At 38.4% G+C, this 23787-nt stretch overlaps 2 protein-coding genes across 2 annotated transcripts in view; one reads left to right on the top strand and one right to left on the bottom strand.

Moving 5' to 3' along the window:
- ATP10D (ATPase phospholipid transporting 10D (putative)) overlaps window positions 1-16258 on the top strand; it is a 120512-nt gene extending 104254 nt beyond the window's left edge. The window contains 5 exon segments of the mRNA XM_060148233.1: window positions 2108-2188; window positions 3394-3498; window positions 7353-7540; window positions 10656-10797; window positions 10799-16258. Of these exon segments, the coding sequence (XP_060004216.1) occupies window positions 2108-2188; window positions 3394-3498; window positions 7353-7540; window positions 10656-10797; window positions 10799-10990 (708 nt within the window). The 3' untranslated portion in view covers window positions 10991-16258.
- Window positions 14634-23787, bottom strand: part of CORIN (corin, serine peptidase) — a 225691-nt gene continuing 216537 nt past the window's right edge. Inside the window, exon 21 of the mRNA XM_060148234.1 lies at window positions 14634-15035. Within this exon, the coding sequence (XP_060004217.1) occupies window positions 14853-15035 (183 nt within the window). The 3' untranslated portion in view covers window positions 14634-14852. The remainder of the gene's footprint in view (window positions 15036-23787) is intronic.

Raw genomic sequence — 23787 nt, 5'->3', positions numbered from 1 at the left:
GCCATTTCCTGTCTTTGGTGTCATGAAATATACTTCCCAGGGTTATAGCATCTCTCTCCTTGAAAGGAGATGAGTCTGGAAGGCTGCAGCCAGGAGCGTCCCTTCCAAGAAGCAATCGTCTATTACCCATCTCTCATCACCCACACAGCCTTCCTTCCTGGCTTTGACTTCATGTCCAGATTTTCCCTCTCAGTTTCCAGGAGATCCCATGAGTTACTCCCTTCAGCCCTTCATTTATCCATGACCCTTCTCTACCCCTAGTTCCCCTTGCTCACATTAGTGTGGAGAAAGTGTGCTTGTTAACCTTTTGGCTCTAGGTTTTTTGAGCAACCTCTGTTCCCCCAGAAGCATGAAGCTATATTTTAACTTATCCTGAAAGTGTTCTCTCTTGTCCAGTGACATTTTGGTTGCCCCTTTGACTCTGCCACATTTTCTTCCACCATTTGATTGTGCTTCTGCTTAGAGTTTATGGACACTTGGATGAAGAAAGGCAGGTAGAAGATTCCATCATTTCCCATGACAAAATTGTAAAAGAGGCTACAGGGAAAAGTGGACTGGAAATGATGAATCTTCATTGCTTTGATTTTACAGAGGACAAAGAGATAAAAAAGAAAAAAAAAAGATGTAGAGCTTCTAAGTGTAATCTCTTGAAGGACAGAAGAATTTATATGGAGATGTTGTATATTTATAAAGCTTTAGGAGACAATTACACATTTTCAAGAAAATTTCAGTTTCTTTTTGCATTTGAAAGGAAATAAGACTATAAACACGTTAAGAGAAGGGAAGACTAGCTCAGGGATATGATACATGTGTTGTCATTTTTGTTCATGGCAGACATCACTAATACACTGTGGCACTCCATCCTTCCTACTGGGTCTGAATGGAGCCTCAGAATCCTTTTGCACACACATTACTATTTGATCAGAATTATCTGAAAACCTGTTTTCAGTCACTTGACTGGTATCTCTACTTGATCTTTTGCTGTTTCTACAAGCTTTTGGTAGGAAGCAGTTTAGCACATGAGAAGTTATATAAGAATAGTTTATTAATCCAACAAATATTTGAGTACCTGCTATGTACTGGGCACTGTTTTAATCACTTGAATAAGAGAGCCCAGGTCCCACTTTATGAAGCTTGCATTCCGTTGAGAGAAACATAAAATCATTAGGTAAACAAATAAGATTATTTCCGATGGTGATGAGAGACTTCTAAGGATGCCATGGTACTAAATGATTAAGTGGGCATGACTTTTAGACTGGTCTGGGGTCTGTGCCTCTATGAGGGAGTGATATTTGAGCTGGGATATGAATAGTGAGGAACTGGTCATGTGGGAGGTCCAGGAAGAATTTCTGGCAGAGATGACAGCGCAGGTGAAGCCCTGAGGAAAGAAGGGATTAGCATATTTGAGAAATAGGGTGAAGTCTGTGTGTAGGGAGGATGGTGAATGACAGAACAGGTGGGTGGCCCTGGAGAGCAGGGGCTTCCATGGGCAGACCATGTAGGACCTCCTAGACCATGGGAAGGAACTTAGATTGTACGGGAAATGCAGTGGAAGTCATTGGAGGAATAGGAGGGGGGTCAGTTTGATTAATTAGGGAGATGGCATGACCTGATTTACATTTTTTAAAACCATCTGGCTGCTGTGGGAAGATTGGATTAGGGCTGAGAGAGGAAGCAAAGAGGCCAGTTAGATGGCTCTCCCATCATTCATAGAGAGTTGATGGTGAATTGGAATGAAGGGAGTAATGGAAATAAAGGTGGATGGATTGGAGAAGTTTTTGAAACAGTGTTTTCTGATCAATGGGAAATGGAAAATTAGTACTACTATCCTTATTTGAGGTAGATTTAAGATTGATCCAATGATAAAAGCAATACGAGTTGAAGAAGAGTTCCTTCAGGGTTTTTTTTCCCCCGTGAACTCATCTCATTCCATTATCACCCCCTCATTCTTCCACTACTTAAAATCCCACCTGTTTTGTGAATGAGAGAATGAAGGAATAGAGTTTTCTCTCAGAGAAGCAAAAACAAGTACTGGCTTGTGTTGTTCCTTGATCTTGCTTGACTGTTACTAATCTTACTCCCTCTCCAATATCTGTTTCATTTTCAGGCGCACTTACCACTCACCTTCTGGATCACCTTGTTGGATGCCTTTTATCAAAGCCTGGTCTGCTTCTTTGTGCCTTACTATGTAAGTCCTTGTTCGCTCAAAGGATTTGTTGTTAATCAATGGTACTTCTTTGTACTCTGTCACCAGTATCAGCATATAGAATGGGTATATTAGGGTAGTTTGCTCATATAATCAAGTTGATTATTTACTGACTAAATTATAACACTCCTCCCAAATATGTTAGGTAATGGGTTAAATTTGGAGAGAAGTGCTTAGCTGAGTCCTCTTGGGTCTCTTTTTTAGCCCTGTACTGCTTGATAGTTTTCATCAATGACTTTAAAGTTGAAAGCCTGGCTTATAATTAAATGAGTCAGAATCAGAGAGGCAAAGTCAGAATATGAAAGCCGTTATTAGTGAGTGCTGGGCTAATTCTACCAGGATGACATTCAGAGTATTAAATTTAAGTAGGCTCCCCAAAACTAAAAGAAAAAAAAATTGTTATACAGGTAAAGAATGGAAGAAATGAGACTAAGCAGAGAATGTGTAAATGATTTTTAAAATTTAGGCCAACACAAAGCAGCATGATGTAGTTGCCCATTCACACACACCCCTCCCTGGAAGAAAACACTAATATGATCATGGATGGTTAACAAAAGTTCAGTAATAAAAAGGGAAAAGGTAATGGTCTCTAAGTTAACAATTTTCATTCTTCATTCAAATAAAATTACTTGAATTTACCCAGCTAGAATATTCTAGGTATACTGCATTTCAAGAGGTATATAGATGAGGCAATCTGAAGTGTATTTAGAAGAGAATGACTAGAATTGTAAACGATCAGAAAATTGTGTCATTTGCGGAATCCTTTAAGGACTTTGAAGACATATGCGTATGAGAGGGGTGGATGTTTACTTAACCGAGGTATAAACTCAGGTTAGCCATAGTACCTGCTTCAAAGATTTTCAGCTCTGTTAAGTGGAACATATCTGATCTTTCTCTATACCTCAAAGAGTTGGAAGTATAAGTAAAAGGATCAGGGAAAATGAATTATGATTCAGAATAAAAAGGAATTCCAACCAAAAAGTTCAAAATTTAGATGGCCTGTCTGGGAGAGAGTCTCTTTTTCTAAAAACGTTCAAGTTTCTCCTAAATGATCAGTTATCAGGAACACTGAAGAAAGGGACTCAGTCCTCACTTGGGCCGTGGAATAGAGTGATGAAACTGATGATACTGTGCCACTGAGGGTGCACAACTCTCCAGGATCACCAACTTTTATTCTCTCTTTGTAGACCTACCAGGGCTCAGACATTGACATCTTTACATTTGGAAACCCCCTGAACACAGCTGCTCTGTTCATCATTCTCCTCCATCTGGTCATTGAAAGCAAGAGCTTGGTGAGTAGTTTTCCTGCCTCTGAAGTAGCCTGAAACTCATTGGGGGAATTGTCTTCATGCCTACAAGACAAGTGGTCATAAGAAGAGTAATGACTCCCAAGGAGTAAGGGTGATCCACGACCCCTCTCGTGGATCGTTGAGTGCCGTTATGCTGAGGTTAATGTGCAGCCCGGGAGAGTGGAGAACACCTGCCTGGTCCCCTTGGTGGTCTCCACGGTGTGGATGGTTAGTGGAGGTGAGTCAGGCTGGAGAAACAATTACACTTCTACGGACAGCATCCTTCAAGACCAAGCTGTTGCCTTTCAACTAAAAGGAAAACAGGTGTAATGCCGTAATCCTGGTATACTGACTTTTGTAAGTGATGATTGGATGCTTTTCTCATAATACAAAGAGAAAACTTTTCTCCCTCTAGAATTTTTACCATTCATTTCATTTACAACTAGGTCTTTTTGAACTTAGTCGCCAGCTTAATGATAAAGTTAAGTCTTTTCATGAAAATGATTGCACCGGGGCTTCCCTGGTGGCGCAGTGGTTGGGAGTTCGCCTGCCGATGCAGGGGACACGGGTTCGTGCCCCGGTCCGGGAAGATACCACATGCCGCGGAGCGGCTGGGCTCGTGAGCCGTGGCCGCTGAGCCTGCGCGTCCGGAGCCTGTGCTCCGCAACGGGAGAGGCCACAGCAGTGAGAGGCCCGCTTACCGCAAAAAAAAAAAAAAAAAAAAAGATTGCAGGGTATCTCTACAGCAAAGCTAAAATGAAGGATTCAGATAAAGAGAGCTTTACTTTAAACCTTTTTCTGCAAGTGAAGAACATCCCACCCATGTCTGGCAAGTAAACTGCCTTAGCACAGACCATATCTTCTGATGGGAGCATTCCTGGTCCACTTTCAGATCCCTGTACTCTACCCAGCTCAAATGTTATTTTAGGTTTCAGCAAAAAGTGCTGCTTCTCCCAAGAGCCCTTCCCTAACCATCCATTTTTTCACACCATCCTCTTGTTTTTATTCATAGTCCTAATAATAACTTATCAGTCTTCATTTAATTATGTGATTATACTGTTTGTCTTTCTCTTCTACCTTAGACTATAATCTCTTTGAGGACAGGGTTCATGTTTATTGTGTTCACCACTGTATACCAGTATCTAGGACAAGACTGGCACACAGTTTGATATTTGAATGAAAATATTTGAATGAATGAATGAGTGATTAAATGACTAACCAGTGTTTGGGGTATATGTAACATGTTGGTGGTGATGCATTTCAAACAGGAAATAGCTGAATGAGGTTATAGGGTTTTTTTGTTTTTGTTTTTTTGCGGTACGCGGGCCTCTCACCATTGCGGCCTCTCCCGTCGCGGAGCACAGGCTCCGGACGCGCAGGCTCAGCGGCCATGGCTCGCGGGCCCAGCCGCTCCGCGGCATGTGGGATCTTCCCGGACCGGGGCACGCACCCGTGTCCCCTGCATCGGCAGGCGAACTCCCAACCACTGCGCCACCAGGGAAGCCCTGAATGAGGTTATAGCTTTAAATGTTATACAAAGTTATATATTGAGATTATTTATAATTTCTTAAGTAGGGCTGAATATTTTTGACATCACCTGCTTTGCTTATAACCTGCTATAACCAAACCTTACAAGCCTAAAGTGTTGTAAAAGGTTAATATCTGCAAATACTAGATGGGAAGAGTAAAGAGAATTCTAGAACTAAAATATTTGGGGTTGTTTAAATATCTATTGAATTTCATTTTTAAGCAATTATGTAGGTACTTTTGCTACTGCCTAAGGAAGTGTCTGAAGTTCTGACACTGATTAGTGTTCCAGAGGCTCTAACATGTCAAGCGTCCGTTTGGGTTCAGTGGTTATGAGCAACAGCAATCTATTTTGACTAACCTGAGCAAATGGAAAAGTTATTCAAAATATATTGAAAATCACGGTCAAACAAACAAACAAAAAAACATCCCGAGGATCCAGAGTGGCTGCAGAGATCAGGGAACAGAAACCAATGGACAGGCTCACCAGGCTGGTACTCTGGTCTGAATTGGCCCGAGTCATTTTCTCTCTGCTCTTGCCTCATTCATTGTGCTCCAGGTTCAGTCCCTGGTGATAGAATTCTGTTTCCTTAGCTCCAGCCATAGGCTTTGGCGAGAGGAGGAATAGTTTACCAAGACTGTGCATAGCACTGGGTGTCTTCACTAAGAGAAGGGGAGTGAAAGCTAGGTGCCGAGAACAGTGACTACTCTATAAAGGACACATCATCAAAGAATTGTTTCTCACACCAGGGAAGGCTAAATCTCATGGCCCCTGAAGGTCTGTTGTCAGTAAGAGTCAGTCATTCTGAGAATATGAATTGGGTTCCTTCACACTTTTGCGCCCCATCCCTTTGCTACCTCTCCCACCTCCCTGTCAGTTTTTACCCAGCGTCCCTTGACTTTCACTGCATCCATTTATTTAAACGAGTCAACTCCATCAAGTCACATCTCACTTGCCAAAAGTGCTTCTTAAAGGAAAAAAAATTCAGGGCTCAGTGGGAAGCAAAAGCATTTGAGGAAAAAAAAAATGGGGCCAACATTTTCTGAGCATTTTGTGTATCTTTATAAAACATGAGCAGCCTTTGTGACTCCTGTGAAGCTATCTACCCTGGAGAAATACTTTGCAAGGTTAAGAGGAAAATGGAGAATATTGGGTCTTGTTTGAGAATTATAGCCCTAGAGAATGAAAATGATTAACAAAAGCAGTCTTCCCCCAAAAGAGTAATACATACCACCATGGTATACACAGTGATTTTAGGTGGGACTGTACACTGCACTAAATAACACTGACTACTGCACAACATGAAGGTGATTCTCTCATACTTGAGATTATGTCAAAGAAGAATTCTGTTTGGAGCTGTTACTTTTTCTTGCGATAACTGTTGCTAATTTCCCTTGGTAACAAAGACAGATCAGACCCCAGACTCATCACTGTTATGACAGGTAATGCTGATATTACATTTAAGGTAGTGATCTGCTTTTATTTCTAAATAAATTTACTTAATTAGATAGCCAGTTTACAGAAAATTTTAAAAAAATAATAATGCAAGCTCTATGTAGATATGAAGGTGGATAGGTTATAGTGTGATATACAGAGATTTATTTCTTGCTCATGTAAAGTTACTAAGGTTCCAGACAGCTCTAGAGAAATTATCCTCTGAGTGGTGGCTCAGTGACCCAAGCTGTGTCTCGTAGCTGTACCACCTGGAATTATCCCCAAGAAGAACTTCTTGGTCAAACGTGGAAGGAAAGGAGACAGTATGGAGAATTGCACACCAGCTCTTCCATGCTTCTAACCAGAAAGTTTCGCACGTCCCTTCCATTCACGTTTCATCAGTCAAAGCAAGACATGTGGCCATGCTTAATTTCAAGGGGGTGGGGAAATGCAATCCTCCCAAGTGCTTATTAGAGGAAGAGAATGAGAATATTGGGGAGCAACAGTAATGTCTGCCACCTACTTAAATGGATAAAGTTTGAGGTTCACTGGATTAAGCTATTATCTTAAAGAAGAAGTAGACCAGTAAGTGACTATATGGAAAAATAAGGAGAAAATCCTAACACCTCATGGTGCATGGACAATACAAAGTAAACTAGGCACCAGAGTTACTTTTTGGTATTTGACATAGTTTTATAGAACTTAAACACTGATATGAACGATTCACAAAAGGTGCTCTTGCCTCCTCGCTTCAATATTTTGTGTTTTGTTCACTACGGTTTGTTACACCATTCACCCACTGGTTGGAATGTGATGTCTCTTCAACAGAGCAGATTTTGCCAGGCTGCAAAGTTATCAGAGCGTGTTCATCTCCTCTGCTTTTCTTATCTTGCAGACTTGGATCCACATGCTGGTCATCGTTGGGAGCATCTTGTCTTATTTTTTCTTTGCCTTGGTTTTTGGAGCCATGTGTGTAACTTGCAACCCACCATCCAACCCCTATTGGATTATGCAGGAGCACATGCTGGATCCAGTGTTCTACTTAGTTTGTGTTCTCACAACCTGTGTTGCTCTTCTGCCCAGGTATGGTGTTTATTTTATCATCAAGAGAGTAAGTGAAGTCATAGGCTTAGAATTCATCAAGCGACTGCTAAGAATAGACAGTAGACCATCCTGTTTAGTAGTGGAAAAGTCAGTCTGTACTAGTTAAAGTATTGGTTTTAACTCTTTTGCCAGGGAACAGAAGTGGCTTAAGCAAATGAAAAAATTTCTCTCTCAAGGAAAATCCTAGTCTGGTTGATAGTCCACAGGGATAGGGCAGCTTTGCTTCACAAAGGTATTCGAGGACCTAGATCCTTTCCTTTCCTCTTTTTCTTCTGCCATCTCCCAAGGGCGTTGCCCTCATCTGCGTGACTAAAGATGACTCACCACCAGCACATCCAGGTCCTGGGTCCCTGCATCCCTGCATCTCTGCATCTCTGCCTGCAGGAGGGAGAAGGAGAAGATGGAAGGCATGCAGCTTTCAATCTTTCTTCTTTTTTATTCTTTTTTCTATTGTCATGACCCAGATGTGGTACACATCATTGGTCATATCCCATTAACTAGAACCTGGGTGTGTAGACTCTGAATGGCTAAAATCTGGGGGCTTCTAAAAGGAAGAATGGGTACTGAGGGACACGTATCTCTGCTACGATCTATAAACACTGAAAACTTACCTCCCTTCTCTGACTTCAGTTTCTTTCCCATTTTAGTTTAACTTGATTTCTCATATCGTATGGGATGGAAATGGCTAAGAAGTATGCATGGGTTTCTAATCTATAGATCTCTTGAACTGTTTAGAGCTCTTCCCTTTTATAGTTTTATAAAATCTATCTGTTTAGCTGAAAACACTATAGCAAATAGCTGTTCTACCTTTTTAAACATGATAGGAACATCAAATGGTGAGTCAATATTATTCTCTAACAGGGTTGACAAATTGGCTCACAGGCCAAATCTGACCCACTGCCTGTTTTTGTAAAGTTTTATTGGATCATAGACATACTCACTAATTTAAATATTGTCTGTGGCTGTTTTTGCACTACAACAGCAGAGTTGAACAGTTCCAACAGAGGCTATTTGGTTCACAAAACCTGAGATATTACTGTCTGGTCCATTGGACAATAGTTTGCCAACCCCAGTCTGTAACACAATCATAAGGCACAATGGGCACAAACTCTTTGTTGCTGAAAGACATCCGTTCTAGAAATGCATAAGAAAAACCCACCTGAGTCATTCTGTGGTGGTTACAGTTGTATACTTAATATCACTGGTAAACTGAGATGGTACTGTAGTGTTCACTGTTATTACCAGCTTTCAGATTAAAAACTGACAAGATGAACTTTTAGAATTTATGAAGAAACAATTACTTTTAAGTTATAGCCTGAAATTTTTCTTCAAGAGCATTGAATGGTACAATTTTATCTAATATTGTTGTGGTGAGCTGAAAAAACTGACCCCTAAAATACATCTGTGTCCTAATCCCTGGAACCTGGTGAATGTTTTATTTATTTAGCGAAAAAAGGAATTTGCAGATGTGATTAAGGATCTTGAGATGGGGAGATTATCTGGCTGGGCCCAAAATGCCCTCACAAGTGTCTTTATCAGAGAGAGGCAGGGTGAGATTTGACACTGACAGAAAAGGAGAAAGCACTTTGACCATGGTAGCAGAGATCTCTGGGTCACAAGCCAAGGAATGCCTGCAGCCACCAGAAGCCAGAAGGAGCAAGGAATGAGTTCTCCCCTAGAGCCTCCAGAGGGAGCATGGCCTTTCCAACACCTTGATTTTGTTTCAGTGAAACTGATTTTCAGAATTCTTGGCCTTCAGAACTGTGAGAGAATAAGGTTTTGTTATTCTAAGCCAGCACATTTATGGTAATTTGTTACAGCAGCTATAGGAAACTAATACAGACTTTGGTATCAGAAAGGTGGGTGCTGCTGTAACAAATACCTAAAAGTGTGAAATAGACTTTGAAATTAGATAACGGGCAGAGCCTGGAAGAATTTTGAGGCACATAATGGAAACATACTAGACTCCCTTAAACAGACTGTCAATAGAAGTATGGACATTACAGTGTCTGCTGGTGAAAATTCAGAAGCAAGGAGGAAGCATGGGCAGAGAGAGCCATATCATCTCGGAAAACACGTAAATGATCATAAATGGAATGTTGCTAGAAGTATGAGCATTAAAGGCACTGCTGGTGAGGTCTCAGAAGGAAAGGAGAAACATGTTATTGGAAATTGGAGGAAAGGGGATCTTTGCAATATAGTGGCAAAAAACTTAGCTGAATTGTGTTCTACTGTTATGTGGAAAGCAGAATCTGTAAGTGATGAACTTGGGTGTTTAGCTGAGGAGTTTTCTAAGCAAATGTTTGAAGGTTTGGTCTGGTTTCGTCTTGCTGCTTACAGAAAAATGTGAGAGAAAAGAGACTGAGGGAAGTACTATTAAGCCCAAAGGAACTAGATTTAGAAAATTCTCAGCCTATCCAGATTTCAAATTTGCTAAAATTAGGAGATTGGCTGTTGGGAGTATGCTCTGGAGAGAAGGCCCAGAGTGTGGCTGGACAGCCTTTGCTAGTGCTGAAGAGATTACGTGTGTGACTCATGGATCCTCTTAGCCATCTCAGCAGTCACCAAGGAAGGAGATGGGATATACAGGAAAGATCTGTGGAGGACCCTCTTATCTAATGGTGTAAATACCCATGATATACATTGGAGACTCACAAGGTTTTTGTGAATGCTACAGCAGCATAAATACTGTCAGCTTGGACTGAAAGGGACACGTTTGTGATAATTTGCTGCAATAGCCATAGGAAACTAATAGCTAGCATTTAAAAAAATACTCACTGTGTGCCAACGCTTGGACTGCTTTATATGTATTATCTCATTTAACTTAACATTAAGGCTGTAGCACTATTGGTATCTCTACTTTTACAGTTTTTATTTTTTATTTATTTGACAATCAGGAACTCACTATTTTCTCAGTGTTTCACAAATACTAATTTAATATTGTTATATTTTCCATTTTATAATTCACTTATTCTCCCCCTTTACCTCAAGAAGGGTCACCAGACACTTCTACTTTTTCTAATTGGTGAGTACTTTTTGTGTCCCATAATGCATCTGAGGTGAATGTAATTCTGTGATGCTTTTTGTAACCTAGGTTTGTATACAGAGTTCTTCAGGGATCCCTGTTCCCATCTCCAATTCTGAGGGCGAAACACTTTGACAGACTGCCTGCAGAGGACAGGACTGAAGCTCTCAAGAAGTGGAAAGGGGCTGGAAAGATGGATCAGTTGACAGATATCTAAGTATTCTGACCACTCCACTGTTAAGTCAGAGAGAATACCCATTTCTGACCCTTCTGCTGTCTTTGCAGTGATGTCGGCAACTTCTTGCGCTGTTGAGCAAGGAAATTTATCTGTATGTGAAACTGCTTTAGACTCAGACTACTCTGAAAATAAGGCCTCAGGGATGGCTGGACCCTCAAAGGATTAAAAGAGCAGAATACCCTCCTTGGAGTTGCAAGTAGTCCTTCAAGTTTGGAAGAGGGCCTTTGAAGAGGTTCCTCTACCAAACCAGCATGACTTGGATTTTTCCTTAAGGGACAAGAACATTTTACTGGGCTTGGAAAAGCCAATGTGATGACCTTTACTGTATGTTTGTAGACATTTGTAAAGGAGGTTAGACCTGAACAGAGTTTAGAGAAGTGAAATATTTAATTCAGAATCAAATGCTTTTAGGAAACTTTTTGGATTTTGTAAAAGCATTTTAATTGTTCTAGACATGCAAATATTTTCAAGGGAATTCATTTGAGACATATATTTATTTTACTATCTGCTCATTTCAGTGTTCTCCTGAGGTGGAAGGCTTCACTGGTAAGGGGCAGCAGGGATGCCAGAGTTCCATGGCGATGTGTTCTTCTCTCTGCTTCCTGTCAACAGAAGACTTTTTATGAGTTATACCTCTGTGCAGATGTTTTCAATTGGGAAACAGAGGCCATAGGTAAGGAATACAAAATCAGCTGAGTCTAGGGGCTCTTTGTCAATTTCCCATATTCTAAAACTGACAATAGCCTAATCAAAATGAGACAATCAATTTCAGAACAGTCTTAGGGAGATCATTTGAGGGTTTATAGTCTTTACAATACCCTACAACTTTTCTGCTTTTGCAACCTCTAAAAATGAGATATTATGGAACTGACAGTAATACAGGTGGTTCTCAGGAGGATTCCATGAGGTTCTTAGATTTGTTTTTTAATACATTTTAGGACAAGAATGTCTATATAAAGTTAATTGCTGTTGCAAATCATGTATGCTGGTTTTAGTTGGAACAAAGAAACTAGTTTCTACCAAAACTGTCAGGTATTATTTTGAGATTATATATTCTTGTTGAGTTCTTTTAAAAGTCTATATCTGTCCATCTGAAAATTGTCGGCCACCCAGAATTTCCTTCATGAAATTTCCATGCTAATGTTCCATGTCTATATGAAGCTCTTCTTAATGACTATTCAAGTATTATGCTCAGGGCTTAATCTTCTACCTGCTACCTACTGTCCTGGTCTGACATTTTCTGTAGCCTTCTGATGTTATTGCAAGTGGTCTTTTATACAGAATATTCAGAATCCCATATGGCTAATGGAGGTAGCTTTCTTCTTTCTTAAGATTTTTAAAAAATAAACTGTTTAATAAATAACATATACAAAAAGCTGTCATTGCTCCTATAGATACTCACCAAATCCAACAGTAATTGGTACCAGAGCTTAGAAGGAAAATCCCAAAGCACACCTTTTACCAGAATACTGTTTTGACCTTTTCTTACATGGAAAAGTCAGTGATCCTCATAGCAGCTGGCATTCATTCCTTGAGATCATCATCTTCCGATAAATAAAAATTTAGAGATATATTCACTTGCAAATAAAAGATTAGAATCTAAGGATAAAAAGACTGAGTCCAAAAGACTAAGAGAAAAGGTCAATCCCCAGGATGTAAAACATCTGTACACATGAGTAGAGGAAAGTCTTGAGTCTTCATGTTATGGGTCTACAATCTCTTATCCACAATTCCACAGTCTCAAGAACTCTGAAAACTGAAAAAGTTTTCATACATTAGGCACAGATTCAATGTGTTAAACAGATGTAAGGCTATTTATTTATTTAATGTAATTATTCATATATTTTGCTACGAAAATATTAGTAGATTTTATACTGGGTGCTAAACGTAATATTATGCTTTTTAAATTTTTTAAAATTCTGGATTCTGAAACATTTCTGGCCCTCAGGCAAAAGAGATTTGGGATCTGTATGAAGCCTTTAAAGGGTCTTATCTACAATAACTCTTTTACACAAAGTTACCCAAGCTGATGTGGTCTGTTGCATTTCGGTATTCAGTGTATTTCACCAAATTTGGGGGGGCCCAAATCTGCTCCTAGTAGCCAAAAAAAAAAAAAAATTAACAGTATACATGTGTGATACAATTTTACCCATAAAGATTTATAAAAGAATTGGATCAGATTCCCAAAATGTGCTCTAGACGTGAAAGATCCTTGCCTTCTTATCAGGGCTGAAGTTTTCCTTGGACCCTCAATGGGTTATTGGAGACTGCTAGCAACCTCTCATTTCAGACTAATCAAAGAGCCATCTTCCATCTAAAATAAAAGAGTATGTTCCTGGGGGAGTGAGATATAAGACAAGAAAATTTTGATTGGTGGGAAACTGGGTGCCAACTATAATAGTGGGAGGCACCGTTTTCTGGGGCTTGCTCCATGTTTTATATCCATAAAAAGAAAAGATTATACCATTTTATTTGTATTAAGGGTTACTTAAAGTAAGTACAATATGTATATTTCACTGAACATAAGTTGAGCATATGTTGTTACATTATGTACCTATAAGTATAACAAAACTGACATATGTTCTTAAACTTTCATACAGTTGCGACCACAATTCGGTTGCTGGATTTTACATTCTCAATAGGTTTATATAAACTACAGAACAAGAGATGAATAATGTGGAAAGTGTCAAGACAACTTTTCGAACGTCACCTACGCACACATATAGAAAAGAGTACAAAAAAGACACGTATAAAATTGCAGGTAGTCTCTGGGGAATGCTGAGGCAGCCCAGGTTGCTGGTGGAGGGAATCCTACTTGTTCAAAAGGCATTTGGATGTTGCAAAATGGATGCCTGACTCATTGAAGTAGGTGCATGTGAAGATTCGTGTTTTGAAGCTTTTTTGCGGGGAAAAAAATACCGTAACCACTAATTACTTCAAAATTGATGTGTGTAAAGTGGCCTAGTGCTTAAAAGCATCTTTAAATTTTTTTTTTAATTATCAATGGGGAGAAATGGCAACACCAGATATTAAACGTCTTTCAAGGACAATTACAAAATGTTTTTCTCCGTGCAAAGTTTTACTGTGCTTTCAGATACATTTCTGTGACTTTATTGGTATGGATAAACACAAAACTGGAAAATACTTAATGAGGGGTGGGGTGCAATTTTCTTTTGAAAAGATTGCATCTCTCTACTCTAAAGCAAATCCTCCTATAGCAAAGTTTAATCTCAACTTCATTGTCACATAGGCAGAATGAAATATTTCCCACAGGTATTTTCCTAGTTGTCAAAATCTCAATTGGCTAAGTGATACACAGTGAACAAACCCCAGCTCTAGGAAGGTTCTTTGGAGACTTTCTGTAAAATTACAATCTTGATTTAAATTCAGAATGGGCAGTCCAAGCATGTCAGGTGCTAATATTGATGTCAAAAGAGCTTTGTGCTCAATGTGATTTGCTATTTCAGCTACCTAAACGGATGCTCTGTCTTTCATAAGTTCTCAGCATTATGCAAACTTTAGAAGAGTAATAGTAAATAACTTAAGCATGTAAATTATCTTGGCTTTTAATAAATCAAAAGCAAGTCTCTGATGTTAATATTGTAATTTGCTATTATGCTCTTGTGCTTGAGAAACAAAAGCTGGCAAAGATTAGTCAGCCTGGATCTCAATGTCCTTTTTGTGACTGGACAAAAGGGAACTTTCTCTAACCTGTTACACTCTTCTCTTTCCAGAGTGGATCATTTCATGTTCTAGTTAAGGTTAGGCCTGCCTGGCAAAAGAACAAACTCTGTTTTGCTTTGGGTTTTAAAAGATTTTCATTCAACTTGATGCAAGAGAAAAATAGAATTAAAAAACAAAAAGCTGCATAAAATCAGACCAAGACAAACATGAACATTTGCAGTGCACTGTGGAGCATTACTGTCCATGAAAGTGCTTCCACACAGCTCTCTGCAGGAAGTCCTCCACTATCGAGAAGGCTATTTGCTCTGAGTGTCGCTGGTAAAAGTCTCTGATCGTCTTTGGAATTAGTTTAGGAAAAAGGCGTGGATGTATATTTGTCTTTCAATCCATTTGACAAAGTACGTCACGTTGCTATAAACTCCAGGTCCCAGGACTTTGGAAAAGCAGACAGAGCCCCATGAAGTTAAGCCAAATAATGTCCACTGTCCTCCAGGCCGCTCACAGACCAGAGGCCCACCACTGTCACCCTGTAATGAAGAGCAGTGGACGTTAGTCACTGGTATGTCAGAGACCTCACGGTGTCCATGCTATCCTGAGGGTAAAATAAAGCCAAACCCAGTTTAACCAATATCCTGAAAAATTTCAGCAGAGCTCTCATTGTCAACCTGAGAGCTTTCCACTACATAAACAGAACTTTCAAATGAACATTTTAAATCTTGATCTTTAAAAGAATAGAAATGACTTGGGAAAGGACTATATTCTTTTTTTCCAGGAAATCAGAGGACTTTTTGTCATTTCCTGCACTAAATGAAGATATCAAACTTTTTAATTTAGCGTATCAGAACTGAGTCTCTCATAATTGATTTCATTCTTTAATTTTGATCCATTTTATAAATGTAGAACATACCCAAAATGGAACATTCAAGGATAGTTTTCCCACAAAAAGTGCTAGAAAAATACTCTAAAGTAATTCATTACTTTCAAGATTCTTGCTATGTGAATGAATGCATTAAATAAGACCATTTACTGTATTTAATAGAAAAAAATTAGCATGCTTAAACAGAAAATACCACATAAGAATTAATTATAGTAAAACATTATTTATAACCTACATTTTATTTCACATGCATAGTAGTGGTTTTCATTCTTGATATTTAGGTGTTGCAGGCGAGTTTTACTCAGTTTTTTGATCCACATATAATTAACAGAAAAACACTGTGGCTTTTAAAATGCTAATGTTTGCTACATCTGAAAAGATGAGAATGAGAGATGTATTCTGCATGGCCTCAAAAGAGAAGGATTGATACCCTAGAAAATAAGTAAGTATGTGGACTCATGGCAGAAATTTACAAATACTCCTTGCCCTGCAAGAATTTCAAACTTGTAAGTACATCTATGGTCCTCCTACTTTGTAATGTTGGGGAATAGTAGAAATCATGTTTACTGATGCTCTTCTAAACACTTTCCCTGTATTAGTTCATTTAATCCTCATGAAATCCCTACAGGTTAATAATTATTATTATTTACATGTTATTACTTATATAATTATTTAAATATATAATAATTATAACTGTTATATCTACTTTGGAGATGATAAAACTGAAGCACAGTTTTATAACTTGTTCATTAGCAGAGCTAGGAGTTAAACCCAGGCAGTCTGGCACATGACTCCAACTTTATAACTACTAGGTTATCTTGTTTCTTAGAAATGCTACTGAATACAACTGCTATTAAAACAAAATTGACTTTATGATTGTGCTGTATGCTTTTGTAGAAGTGGTGATCTGTTTTTTTTAATTGAAGTTTAGTTGACTTAGAATATTGTGTTAGCTTCAGGTGTACAGCAAAGTGATTCAGTTACATATTTCTTCAGATTATTTTCCATTATAGGTTAATACAAGATATTGAATATAGTTCCCTGCACTATACAGTAAATCCTTGTTGCTTATCTACTTTATGTATTGTAGTTTGTTAGTGCCATACTCCTAATTTATCCCTTCCCCCCCTCCCTTTCCCCTTTGGTAACTATAAGTTTGTTTACTATGTCTGTGAGTCTGTTTCTATTTTATATGTAGATCCATTTGTATTATTTTTTAGATTTCACATGTAAGTGATATCATACAATATTTGTTTTTCTTGGACTTCACTAAGTATACTATTCTCTAGGTCCATCCATGTTGCTGCAAATGGAATTCTTTCTTTCTTTTTTTGGCTGAGTAATATTCCATCGTACCACATCTTCTTAAGCCAGTCAGGTGTTGGTGGGCACTTGGGTTGTTTCTATGTCTTAGTTATTGTAAATAGTGCTATGAACAATGGGGTGCATATATCTTTTCAAATTAGAGTTTTTATCTTTTCCAGATAATATGCCCAGGAGAGGGATTGCTGGATCATATGGTAACCCTAGTTTTAGTTTCTTAAGGAAGCTCTGTATTCTTTTCTATACTGGCTACACCAATTTACATTCCCACCAACAGTGTAGAAGGGTTCCCTTTTCTCCACACCCTCTCCAGCATTTATTATTTGCAGACTTTTTGATGATAGCCAGTCTGATCAGTGTGAGGTGATACATCATTATGGTTTTGATTTGTTATTTCCCTAATAATTAGTGGTGTTAAGCACCTTCTCATGTGCCTGCTGACCATCTGTATGTCGTTTTTGGAGAAATGTCTATTTAGGTTTTCTGCCCATTGGGTTTTTTCAATATTGAATTGTATGAGCTGTTTGTATATTTTGGATATTAACCCCTTGTCAGTCACATCATTTACAAATATTTCCTCCCATTCTGTATGTTGTCTTTTTGTTTTGTTCATGGTTTCCTTTGATGTGCAAAAGCTTTAGGTTTGATTAGGTCCCATTTGTTTATTTTTGCTTTTATTTCTTTTGCCTTGGGAGACTGATCTAAGAAAATCTTGCTACAATTTATGGCAGAGAATGTTTTGCCTATGTAATCTTCTACAAGTTTTATGGTATGTCTTACATTTAGTTCTTTAAACCACTTTGAATTTATTTTTCTATAAGGTATGATTTACATGTAGCTGTCCAGCTTTCCCAACACCACGTTTTGAAGAGATTGTCTTTTCTGCATTGTGTTCTTGCCTCCTTTGTCATAGATTAATTGACCATAAGTGTTTGGGTTTATTTCTGGCCTCTCTGTCCTGTTCCATTGATCCATATGTCTGTCTTTGTGCCAATATCAAGCTATTTTGATTACTGTAACTTTGTAGTATAGTCTGAAGTCTGGAAGGGTTATGCCTCCAAGCTTTGTTCTTTTTCCTCAGGATTGCTTTGGCAATTCTGGGTCTTTTGTGGTTCCACATAAATTTTAGGTTTACTTGTTCTAGTTATGTAAAAAAAAAATGTCATGGCATTTTGACAGGGATTGCATTAAATCTGTAGATTGCTTTGGGTAGTATGGCCAGTTTAATAATACTAATTCTTCCAATCCAAGAGCATGGGATATCTTTCCATTTCCTTGAATCATCTTCAGTTGCCTTTACAATGTTTTATAGTTTTTAGTATAAAGGTCTTTTACTTCATTGGTTAAATTTATTCCTGGGTATTTTTTATGTGATTTTAAAAATGATTTTTAAATTTTCTTTCTGATATTTCATAGTTAGTGTAAAGAAATGCAACAGATTTCTGTATATTAATATTGTATTCTGCTACCTTGCTGAATTCATTTATTAGCTCTAATAGTTTTTGTGTGGAGACTTTAGGATTCTCTACATAGAGTATCATGTCATCTGTAAACAGTGACAGTTTTCTCTCTTTCCCTGCAACTTGGATACTTTTTATTTCTTTTTCCTGTATGATGGCTGTGGCTAGGACTTCCAATACTGTTTTGAATAGAAGTGGTGAGAGCACCCTTGTCTTGTTCCTGAGTTTAGCAGGAAGGTTTTCAGCTTTTCAGCATTATTATGTTGGCTGTAGGTTTGTCACAAATGGCTTTTATTATGTTGAGGTATGTTCCCTCTGTACCCACTTTGGTGAGAATTTTTATCATGAATGGATGTTGAATTTTTTCAAATGTTTTCTCTGCATCTATCGAGATGATCATGTGCTTCGTCTTTCCTTTTGTTAATCTGGCACATTACATTGATACATTTTTCATCTATATTCATCAAATATATTGACCTGTAATTTTCTTTTTTTGTAGTGTCTTTGTCTGATTTTGGTATCAGGGTCATGGTGGCTTCATGGAGTGACTCTGGGAGTTTTCCCTCCTTTTCAATTTTTTGGCATAATTTGAGAAGGATAGGTATAAGTTTTTCTTTGTATGTTTGGTAGAATTCCCCAGTGAAGCCATCAGGTCCTGGACTTCTGTTTGCAGGGAGTTTTGTTTTGTTTTCTTTTACAGATTCTATTTCACTTACAGTGCTCAATCTGTTTAAATTATCTGTTTCTTCTTGATTCTGTTTTGGTGGGCTGTATGTGTCTAGAAACTTGTCCATTTCTTTTAGATTGTCCAATTAGTTGGCATATAACTTTTCACAGTACTTTTTTTTGTATTTCTGTGGTATTAGTTGTTATTTCTCCTCTTTCATTTCTTATTTTGTTTATTTGGATCCTCTGTTTTCTTCTTGGTGGGCCTGGCTAGAAGTTTGTTGAGTTTATCTTTTCAAAAAACCTGGTCTTGATTTTATTGATCTTTTCATTGTTTTTTTAATCTCTATTTTATTTCTTCTATAATCTTTATTATTTCCTTCCTTCTGCTGTGAGTTTGTTTTTGTTCTTATTCTAATTTATTTAGCTAGTAGGTTAGGTTGTTTGAGATTTTTCTTATCTCTTGAGGAAGGCCTTATTGCTATGAACTTCCCTATTAGAGCTGCTTTTGCTGCATCCCATAGATTTTGTAAGGTTTTGTTCTCATTTTCCGATTTCTTATTTGATTTCATCATTGATCCATTGGTTTTCTTAGTGGCATGTTGTTTAGTCTCCATGTATTCACTCTTTTCCTGTTTTTCTTTCTCTGGTAGTTTCATACCATTGTGGTCAGGAAAAATGCTTGAAATGATTTCTAAATTTGTTGAGGCTTGTTTTGTGACCTAGTATGTTGTCTATCCTGGAGAATGTTCCATGTGTGCTTGAAAACAAGTACAACTGGTCTGTTGTGTCATTTAGGACCTCTGTTTCCTTACTGGTTTTCTGTCTGGATGATCTGTCCATTGATGTCACTGGGGTGTTAAAATCTCCTACTATTATTGTATTCCAGTCAGTTTCTCCCTTTATGTCTATTAGTATTTCTTTTACATATTTATATGCACCCAATACAGGAGCACCTATGTTAATCAGTATAATAGCCTCTTTTAGTATTGATCCCTTTATCATATGATACACTTCTTTGTCTTTCTTTATGGCCTTTGTTTTAAAGTCTATTTTGTCTAAGTATTTCTACCCCGGCTTTCTTACTATTTCCATTTTCATTAAATATTTTTTCCATCCCCTCACTTTCAGTCTGTGTTTGTCTTTCACCCTAAAGTGAGACATTTTTAGGCAGCATATTGTAGGTTCATGTTTTTTATTCAATGTATCATTCTGTACTTTGATTGGATCGTTTACTTCATTGACATTTAAGGTAATAATTGACATGGGAGGAGACAAGATGGTGGAGTAGAAGAAATTGAGCTCACCTCCTCTCACAAAAACACCAAAATCACAACCACTGAACAACCATCAATAGAAAAGACTGAAGAACCTAGCAAACAAGCTATTCTACATCCAAAGAAGAAGCCACAACAAGATGGTAGGAGGGGCACATTTGCAGTAAAATCAAATCCCATATGCACTGGGTGGGTGACCCAAAAACTGGAAAATAATTATTATATCACAGAGGTTCTCCCACAGGAGTGAGAGTTCTGAGCCCCACATCAGGCTCCCCAGCCTGGGGATCTGGCATCAGGAGGAGGAGAGCCCGGAGCATTTGGCTTTGAAGGCCAGCAGCACATGAGAAGGCCTTCAAAGCGCAGGAGCTCCACAGGACTGGGGAAAAAAGAGACTCCACTCTTGGAGGGCACACACAAGGTTTCACGTGCACTGGGATCCAGGGCAAAGAAGTGACTCAATAAGAGCCTGGGCCAGACCTACCTGTGTATCTTGGAGGGTCTCCTGGGGAGGTGGGGGTCAGCTTTGGCTCACTGGGGGCAAGGACACTGGTGGCAGAGGCCCCAGGGAGTACTCATTGGCATGAGCTCTCCTGGAGGTCAACATTTTGGCACTGAAACCTGCCCCCCTCAACAGCCTGCAAGGTCCAGTGTTGGGATGCCTCAGGACGGACAGCCAACACAGTCCCACTTACAGGCTGCCTAAAGTCATCCTGAATGCACAGCTGCCTCTAAACACACCTCTTGAAACAGCCCTGCCCACCAGAGGGACAAGAACCAGCTCCATCCACCAGTGTGCAGGCACCAGGCCCTCCCACCAGGAAGCCTGCACAAGCCCCTGGACCAACCTCACCCACCAGGGGGTAGACACCAGAAGCAAGAGGAACTACAAACCTGCAGCATGAGAAATGAAGGCCACAAACACAGACAGACAAGATGGCAGAGAAATATGTTCCAGACGAAGGAACAAGAAAAAACCCCAGAAGAACAAGTAAGTGAAGTGGAGATAGATAGGCAATCTGCCTGAAAAAGTATTCAGAGAAATGATAGTAAAGGTGATCCAAGATCTTGGAAAAATAATGGAGGCACAGCCTGAGAAGATACAAGAAATAATTAACAGAGATTTAAAGAACAAACAGATGAACAATACAAAAATTGAAATGAAAAATACACTAGAAGGAATCAATAGAATAAATGAGGCAGAAGAACAAATAAGTGAGCTGGAAGACAGATTGGTGGAAATCATTGCTGCAGAACAGAAGAAAGAAAAAAATGAAATAAGGACAGTCTAAGAGACCTCTGAGACAACATTAAATGCACCAACTTTTGCATCATAGGGGTCCCAGAAGAGAGAGAGAAGGGGCCTGAGAAAATATTTGAAGAAATAGCCGAAAACTTCCCTAACATGGGAAGGGAAACATGGACTGAAGTCCAGGAAGCACAGAGAGGCCCACACAGGATAAACCCAAGGAGGACCATGCCAAGACACATATCAAATTTTCAAAAACTAAAGACAAAGAGAAAATATGAAAAGCAACAAGTAACATACAAGGAAATCTTCATATAGTTATCAGCTGATTTTTCAGCAGAAACTGCAGGCCAGAAGGGATTGGCATAATATATTTCAAGTGATGACAGGGAAAAACCGACAACCAAGAACACTACCCAGCAAGGCTCCTGTTCAGATTCAATGGAGTAATCAAAACCTTTCCAGACAAGCAAAAGCTAAGAGAATTCAGCACCACCAAACCAGCTTTACAACAAAATGCCAACAAACTGCTAAAGGAACTTCTCTAGGCAGAAAAGAAAAGGCCATCTTTAGAAACAAAATTATGAATGGGAAAGCTCACCAGTAAAGGCAAACATACAGTAAAGGTAGGAAATCATCTCCCTGCAGGTATGATGTCAAAACCAGTAATCATGAGAAGAGGAGAATACAAATGTAGGATATTGGAAATGCATATGAAATTAAGAAACCAGCAACTTAAATCAATCTTTTATACATATAGACTGCTGTATCAAAATCTCATGGTTGATTCAAAAGGATACATTCAGCATAATGTTCATTGCAATGTTTACAATAGTCAAAACATGGAAGCAACCTACATGTCCATCAACAGATGAATGCATAAAGTAGATGTGGTATATCTATACAATAGAATATTACTCAGCCATTAAAAAGAACGAAATAATGCCATTGGCAGCAAGATGGATGGACCCTGAGATTATCATACTAAGTGAAGTAAGTCAGAGAAAGACAAATATCATATGACATCACTTATATGCAGAATCGTAGAAGAATGATACAAATGAACTTATTTACAAGACAGAAATAGACTCACAAACTAAGAAAAGAAACTTGGTTACTAAAGGGGAAATGTTGCGGGGGAGGGATAAATTGGAAGTTTGGGATTAACATACACACTATTTAAAATAGATAACTAATGAGAACCTACTGTATAGCACAAGGAACTCTACTCAATATTCTGTAATGACCTAAATGGGAAAAGAATTTGAAAAAGATTGTATGACTGAATCACTTTGCCCCACACTTGAACTAACAACATGGTAAATCAACTATACTCCAATATAAAATAAAAAAAAAATTTTTAAACCTCATGGTAACCACAAACCAAAAATCTACAATACATAAACAAAAAAGAAAAAGCAATCCAAATACAACTCTAAAGATAGTCATCAAATCACAAGAGAAGAGAACAAAAGAGGAAGGGAAGAAAAAATGACCTACAGAAACAAATCATGAACAATTAAGAAAATGGCAATAAGAATACACATATCAATAATTTCCTTAAATGTAAATGGATTAAATGCTCCAACCAAAAGACACAGACTGGCTGAATGTATACAAAAATAAGACCTGAATATATGCTGTTGACAAGAGACCCACTTCAGATCTAGGGATAGATACAGAATGAAAGTGAGGGGATGGAAAAAGCTATTCCATGCAAATGGAAATCAAAAGAAAGCTGGAGTAGCAATACTCATATCAGACAAAATAGACTTTAAAGACTGTTACAAGAGACAGAAAAGGACACTACAGAATGATCAAGGGATCAATCCAAGAAGAAGATATAACAATTATAAATATATATGCACCCAACATAGGAGCACCTCAATACATAAGGCAACTGCTAACAGCTGTAAAAGGAGAAATCAACAGTAACACAATAATAGTGGGGACTTTAACACCCCACTTACATCAATGGACAGATCATCCAGACAGAAAATTCGTAAGGAAACACAGGCCTTAAATGACACATTAGACCAGGTGGACTTAACTGATACTTAGAGAGCATTCCATCTGAAAGCAGTTGAATACACTTTCTTCTCAAGTGCACTTGGAACATTCTCCAGGATAGATCATGTGCTGGGCCACAAAGCAAACCTAGGTAAATTTTAGAAAATTGAAATTATATCAAGCATCTTTTTTGACCACAACACTATGAGATTAGATATTAACTACAAGAAAAAAAACTGTAAAAAACACAAACACGTGGAGGCTAAACAATATGTTACTAAACAACCAATGGGCCACCAAAGGAATCAAAGAGGAAATCAAAAAATACCTAGAGACAAAAGAAAATGAAAACACAATGATCCATAACCTCTGGGATACAGCAAAAGCAGTTCTAAGAGGGAAGTTTATAGCAATACA

This window comes from Lagenorhynchus albirostris, chromosome 4 (assembly GCF_949774975.1).
Source record: "Lagenorhynchus albirostris chromosome 4, mLagAlb1.1, whole genome shotgun sequence".
Taxonomy (NCBI): Eukaryota; Metazoa; Chordata; class Mammalia; order Artiodactyla; family Delphinidae; genus Lagenorhynchus; species Lagenorhynchus albirostris.
The sequence above is the reverse complement of the archived record's forward strand: the minus strand, read 5'-3'. Positions and strand labels throughout refer to the sequence as shown.